At 38.3% G+C, this 7,162-nt stretch overlaps 1 protein-coding gene across 1 annotated transcript; it reads left to right on the forward strand.

Moving 5' to 3' along the window:
- The first annotated feature begins 5,990 nt into the window (after positions 1 to 5,990).
- LOC136834125 (zinc finger MYM-type protein 1-like) lies at positions 5,991 to 6,488 on the forward strand. Its single transcript, XM_067096383.1, has one exon. It carries the CDS (start codon positions 5,991 to 5,993, stop codon positions 6,486 to 6,488), a length of 498 nt encoding a protein of 165 aa, XP_066952484.1.
- Positions 6,489 to 7,162: the final 674 nt, after the last annotated feature.

The raw sequence follows: 7,162 nt of genomic DNA on the forward strand, positions 1-7,162 counted from the left end.
GTTTGATTCTCGTGCTGGAAGAATTCCTGCAGATCACATTCACGGCTCTGACAGGATATAAATAGCTTTGAGAAAAGCTGGCAATCCTCCTTCAGAAGTTTCTGCTTTGACTGTTCTACAGGAGCAGCTTCTTGCCTGAAGAAGTCAGTTCTGTTCTTCTTTATCGGCTCATAGAAGGAGACTGCATTGTTTGCCAAAGAGTCTGAAAACTTCTGAAATTTAGTGCGGCCTCTGTCAAGGTGTGTCTGTAGAAGTTCTGCTGAGCTGGGGTGGGCAATGTCTTTGTTGTCAATGGAATACAGATCCTGGCTCTCTTCCTGAAAAGGACTTCCCAAGTGTTGCAAAGCCAATGACAGCTTGCTGACTCTCTCCAAGAATGTCTTCTGCGCATGAGGTGTTTGTTCATGGTGTGTTGTCTGCTCATTAGACTCCTTACTTTGAACCTCTGTTTCGTATGCAGACACCAAGCGGATGATCTCTGGGCCAGCCACCATCCATCTTCTGAGTGCTGACGGATCTTCAGTCAGCCCAATGGCTCCGCCATCAGCCTTTATAAAGGCATTGGTCTGCTCATGAGCTTGGTCAAGAGCCATTGCTGAGAACTGGAGACTGGTCTTGTGCACAACAAAGTTGCCAGCCTTGAACTCCTTGTGCAACTCTGGGTGTGAACTCTCTAGGGTAAGCATGTCCCTGAGGTGAATAGGCAGCCAACGAGCATAGTTTGTATTATTGTTGGAAAAGAAGTAGGGTATCAGCTCATGCAATGCCTGGCAGTAGAGGACAAAATTGGCCTCACGGAAGGACCTGATCAGTAGGAATATCACAAGTTCCATAGACAACACCATGTGCCAGAAGTGGAACTGTGGACTCTGCTGTCTTCGAAGGTCACACCACTCCTCAAACTCTAATGCCTGCTTATTGTTGTTTGCTTTCTCAGCACAGTAGTCAGTGTATGCTGTCCTCAGGAGTTTGTACAAACTAGAGGCTGTAACCTGGTGCATCTGCCGTGTCCTGGTTACACTTGCAGCTGACAGGAAGGATTCTGCAGTTCCAGATGAAGCAACTCCTGCCTCCACCAGAGCTCTCCCGCTGGCACATCCTGTCTATTCAGGTGCGGCTATCTAACTATAGCTGGTCTGGGGCTGTTAGAAAGCATTTGGGACACTAAACTAAACTATACTACAACTACTAGTCTAAGACTACAGGATTAGTAAAGCTGGATTAGCTGGCACTGAACCCCATGCTGAGTTACACAGCAGTGATGTCACCAGTGTGCCCTGGTTGTGTGCAGACATACACTCTTTTACATTTATTAATTTTCCTTCAAAATTGATGAGTTATTCGAAAGAGATGGCCTCATTAGGATCTAAAACCACAGAAACCAAGATCCATGCTTAAAACGATAATTGTTGAACGGGCATTATTTCTCATTATAATTATTGTTTCTACCTTTTCTTGGCAGCCATATAGCCCCCATATTTAAAGGTAAACTGTACTGGGAAGCTACAGAAACATAATATTCACAAGAAATAGTATGGAAGAGCTTTACCATATTGCTAGAAGCAAATACATGCCATTCTAGTGAAAAATTAGCCAAAATCTGTCGATACTGGCCGCCATCTTGGAATTTGGCCGCCATATTAAATTTTTTGCGTGGCCAGCGCCCTTTTCTGATAGAGGGAACTTTAAAGAGCACTTGTGCAAAATTTCATGCTTGTTTCACTATCTGAACGATTCTTATGAAATATGCAATTATCTGCTGCACTAATACGCAAAAGTGTTTCTTAGAGGGGAATTAGTTAGGAAGGGTTATAAGTTGCCTTTTGCGGGTCTTGAATTAGAGGGTAATTTGTTAGTTAAAAAGATTAGATACAGACTGAGAAATAGTGAGGATAAGGGTGATACAACACAAATAGTTGTCCGTAGGAGTTTAGTACCTATAGTTCTAGATATTTTTCATTGTAGGTCTGGCAGTCCGCATTTTGGTATTGAGAAGACGTATCAGAATATACGGGGACAGTTCTTTTGGAAGAATATGCTCATGTCAGTGGAAGACTTTGAGAGGTTGTTCAGTTTGTAATGCTTGTAAGCCATTGAGAGTCGTTTCTTGTAAAATGGGTTCTTTTCCTATTCCCAGTAGACCATTCCCTAGGGTTCATATGGGCCTAATGTCCAATTTCTGTGAATCTAGTTGTGTCCTTAGGCACCTGTTGGTGGTTGTAGACGAATTAACTAGGTTTGTAGTGATTTTTCCTTTGAAGCATAAAGCCGGAGAGGAGGTGACAGTCGCATTCTTTAATGGATATATTTGTTGTTATGGGGTTACTGAGGTGCTGATTACAGATAATGGGAGAGAATTTGTGAACAAGACGTTAGAGTGTCTTGTGGATGTAATGGGCATTTGGAAAGTCACTATTATTCCAGATAGACCAGAAGCTAATGGGCTATGGGAACAGGCAAATAGGAAGGTAATTGAGGCTCTCAGAATTACTGTAGGGGGCAATGATGTAAATTGGGATCGATATATTCCACAGGTGCAGCATAGCACTATTTCCATGGTTAGTGATACCATTGAAATGTCTCCCAAGGAAGCGCTGTTTGGTTACTCAGCGCGGGGCACGTTCGATTTATTACCTATTCCATCGGGGGATGAGACTGTAAGGGTGCTTGTGTCCATGGCAAAAGAGAGATATGTGCATCTTGTTAAGAATCTTGAAATGAAAACAGGGATATGGTAGACAAGAGTAATGCAAAGCCAGATAGAGTTAAAGTTGCTGTGGGAGATAGGGTTTTTGTCAAAATAAACGTCAGGAATCAAATGAACTATTAGCTAGGTCCTAAATTTGAAGGTCGTTTTCGGGTTGTAGAAGTAAATAAGGGGAATAGATTTTGTTGTTCTAGATGAGAATACGGGGGTGTCTTGGTTGACACATATATCTAAAATTAAAAAGACAGGTTAATGGAAATCTTCTGGATTAATTCCTGTGTTGTACTTTGGTTCTGATAATTTTTTTTTCTCTCTCTCTCTCTTTGTTGTTTTTCATGGGTTTTAAATGGGCGTGACTTGTAGTTTTTTAACTGGGGAGGACGTTGGTCCGTAGAATTATGCAAATCTTTAATTGTCCGAGTTCAGTTTTTTGTTTTTGTTTTGGGTGGGTTGCAATATTTTGTAAAATTAGGTGCAATATACCACTGGGTTATGGATCGTGGGTTTCTTTTTTTTTCTCTCTTTCTCGTTTCGAGATTTTGTAACTTGAAGGTTCTCTCTTTTGATTTTGTTTAGATGCTGAAGTTTCGTGTGCTCATGACTTTGGGGGTTGTGGCATGGGCCAAGTTCGTAGTGAGGTTAGGCGTGGGTGTTATTGTAAAAGAAGACTATGATGTGTGGTTGTCGCATAGGCGTAACTGCAGGGGGGCACATGAAACTGGTGCCCCCAAGGTGCCCCCCCCCATTTTGAGTTCATGTAGCTTGTAGTAAAAACTAAGTTTAATTTTCATATTATTATTATTATTATTATTATTATTATTATTATTATTATTATTATTATTATTATTATTAATGTTAAAGTTTTCTACATCAAGTAGTTTGGATGTATTTTGTGTACGAAGATAAGTGGAGTTTTACTATATTAACTGTAAGAAATAAATCAATTTTCTTTCTTTATCTCAAGAGTATACGTATTCGTTTTCCAAACGTTATGTAAGTGTGAAAGAAATGTAATCAAATCATGTACAGAAAATAATTTATGGCCAAAAAATCAGTGGATAATGTTAAATTTGGAAACTAAAGTAGGATAGAAAATGAAAACTTCAAAAACACGCACACGCACAGACACACACACACGTGTATTATACAAAAATATTATATAAGTATAACGCAACAATGTCAGAGGACTGACTGACATATTATAATCAGTTGGTAAAACATCTGGATATGCGAAAATCCTACACAAACTCTCAGAAATAGTGCATTATTGCATAAGCAAATTTGGTTACACACACACACACACACACACACACACACACACACACACACACAGAGAGAGAGAGAGAGAGAGAGAGAGAGAGAGAGAGAGAGAGAGAATGTGCTCATCATTATTGATATTGTATGAATCCACTGGTTATTCGTTTTTATTTGTCTTGCGCAGCGCCACCGTTGGTAATAGTCTCGTATAATACGTGTATGTGATGTGTTGACGTAACGCTGGCACGGATTAGCCGAGACAGTGCAGTTCCTATTGGTAAATGTCAATGATTCTGTACGCGATCGTGTGAATAAGAACGTCACCAAGACACGGCAGGTATTTATGTTACAAGCGTTTCAGGCTCATTTCTATTTTTCTTTGTAGTAATGCTGTCATTCTTTCGTCCTTGATAGTTTAATAGCAAGTGCATAAACGCACATTTTCAATGTTATAGGAAGTGTGCTCTAAGGAAAGGCTTGCTTTGCTTAGGGCCATTTATTTAGTGCTGTAAGAAGTTTTCACCAACGTAAATTAACTAAAGACACTAAAATAAAACTAACCCTTTTTTCAAACTGGAGACAATCTTAAATCAGGTATTATGGATATTAAAGGTTCGGTTGTGTAATTTAACACATTTATCCAGTTAATGCCAGCACTCACTTTTATATACAACACAGTTATGGTATATATATATATATATATATATATATATATATATATATATATATATATATATATATATATATATATATATATATATAGATAGATAGATAGATAGATAGATAGATAGATAGATAGATAGCCTGTGTGTGTGTGTGTGTGTGTGTATTTATTTACTATTTCAAAATGTCCTAAATGTTGTTATTGATATTATTCAGAGCAGCAGCAATAGTAGTTGTATTAGTTTATGTATTATTCAGTTTATATATATATATATATATATATATATATATATATATATATATATATATATATATATATATATTATTATTATTCTTTTATTTATGCTATCACATCTTAACTGATTTTACAAATGATCCTGCGACATAGCTAGAGTGTGATAATTTCTATTTGCAAAATGTATGGTTAAGATTATATTTCATCACTATTCTGATGCAATAAAGCAACTTCTATTAGGCATATTCTCTACTTTCTAGATATTGTCTTAGTCCAAGTCACCTTCCCGAACATCAGTTTTATATCATGCAAGCAAACATAAAATGTTTCTTTAAAAGGCAGTCAACTGCCGATGATCCGAATGAACCTTCTCTTTCAAGTAGGAAACGTCAAACCACTGATGACGCACAAAGCACAATAGACTATAAAAAGACATATGATTAGAGTCTGCTGAATCTGCTAGTGAAACTGATTCAGTTGACAGTGACAGGGGAAGCATAGGTATTACAGCATCAGTGACACCAGGAACATCATGTATTCCAAAAGCCTCTGAACAAAAACATTCAGTCCTAGGACCTGACGACATAAGCAAAGGAAGAACAGAGAGTCCAACTCAACCATCACAGGTAATTTTCCCTTCAACAAGGTTTGGGAAAAAGCATCGTGCCTTTAGGTCAGCATGGTATGATTCACACAATTGGCTTGAATATTCTGTTAGTCAAGATACGGCTTATTGCTTCTGCTGCAGGATGTTCCCTCCCCCTAATAAACCTCCATCTGAAATTGCATTTACAACTACTGTATACCGTCAATGGAGAAAAGCAAATGAAAAAGACGCTGGGTTTGCTCAACATCAGCGCAGTGATTATCATATGGCAGCTTTCTGTGCATGGAAACAGTTTAAACAACGCATAGAATCTGGAAGTACAGTTGCAGCTGCCCTTACATCTGCCCATGAGAAAACGAATATTGATAACAGACACTATATCAAACTAGTAACAAGTAGCTAGAGTCCTCTGTCTGACAGCAAAACAAAAGATTGCGCAAAGGGGCCATAAAGATGTGGATAGTCCAAATAAGGGTAACTTCTTGGATATCTTAGAGTTGTTAAGTTAAAATGATGATATAATGAAAACTCGACTGAAAGCAAACAATAAAGTTAAATACACCAGCCCAAAAATTCAGAATGAAATTTTTGGTCTACTGGCCCAAATGATTCGGGAGGAAATTTCAGAAGAACTGAGTTCAAATACGTACTTTTCAGTCATGATTGATGAGTCCAGGGATATCAGTAAGAAAGAACAATTATCAGCAGTTGTTCGCTGTGTGTACAAGAACAATATACATGAAGAATTCTTGGACTTCGTTTGGCTTCACAACCTTAATGCTAAATCACTTAAAGATAGTTTGTGTACGGTTCTGAGATTGTGTTTAATTGATCCCAGAAACTGTGTAGGGCAAACATATGATGGTGCTTCTGTAATGAGTGGAGTGAATCGAGGAGTTCAGCAGCTGGTGCGTGAAGAGTTAACACCACAAGCAGTTTACATTCACTGTTATAATCACAGACTGAATCTTATTATTGTTGACTGTGTCAGATCAGTTCGACTGGCTGACTTTCTTTAGTTTGCTAGAAGAGATTTATACATTTATGTCCTCACACACACACACCACATGAAATTTATCTTGCAAAGCAAAAGGAATTGTTTCCTAATAAGCAAATTAGATCTCTGAAAAGGCTCAGTGATACAAGATGGTTTTGTCAGTATCTATCATGTAAGGTTCTGCTTGATACATTAATTTTGCATATATATTATGCTTAGTGATGTTCACCCACATTTTACACAAAACGAAGCTTGTGTCAGATATGCTTCAGTCACCGTCTTTAGATCTGTCAGCAGCTGCCCAAATGATTGATAGCAGGAATTAAAGAATGAGCGCTCAGAAAAAGCTTGGTATAGCATTTGGGAGAAGGCAGTTACGATGTCCCAGACACACTATTGAGGTTTCACCTGCCAAGCAAAGAATACATAAATTACCGAGGCATCTAAAGGATGCTGTTGTCTTGGAAACAACTGAACATAGAGAAGTGTGTAAGCATGAGGAACAGGAAGGATACAAAAACACACTCTATCATCCAGTAATGGACAGGCTACTAACTGAAATTGAGTCAAGACTTGATGATGCCAACAAATCCCTTTTCCATTCAATATCATCTCTTGATCCTTCCTCCCCGAAATTTTTACAGCAGGACCAGTTGGAGACAATGGTAGCTAAGTATAATGTTGATCTTGAATTCT

The sequence above is a fragment of the Macrobrachium rosenbergii genome, chromosome 53 (assembly GCF_040412425.1).
Source record: "Macrobrachium rosenbergii isolate ZJJX-2024 chromosome 53, ASM4041242v1, whole genome shotgun sequence".
NCBI classification, from domain to species: Eukaryota; Metazoa; Arthropoda; class Malacostraca; order Decapoda; family Palaemonidae; genus Macrobrachium; species Macrobrachium rosenbergii.

Coding starts and splice junctions, on each gene's coding strand:
- LOC136834125 (XM_067096383.1), top strand. CDS start 5,991: ATGAAAACTCGACTGAAAGCAAACAATAAAGTTAAATACACCAGCCCA.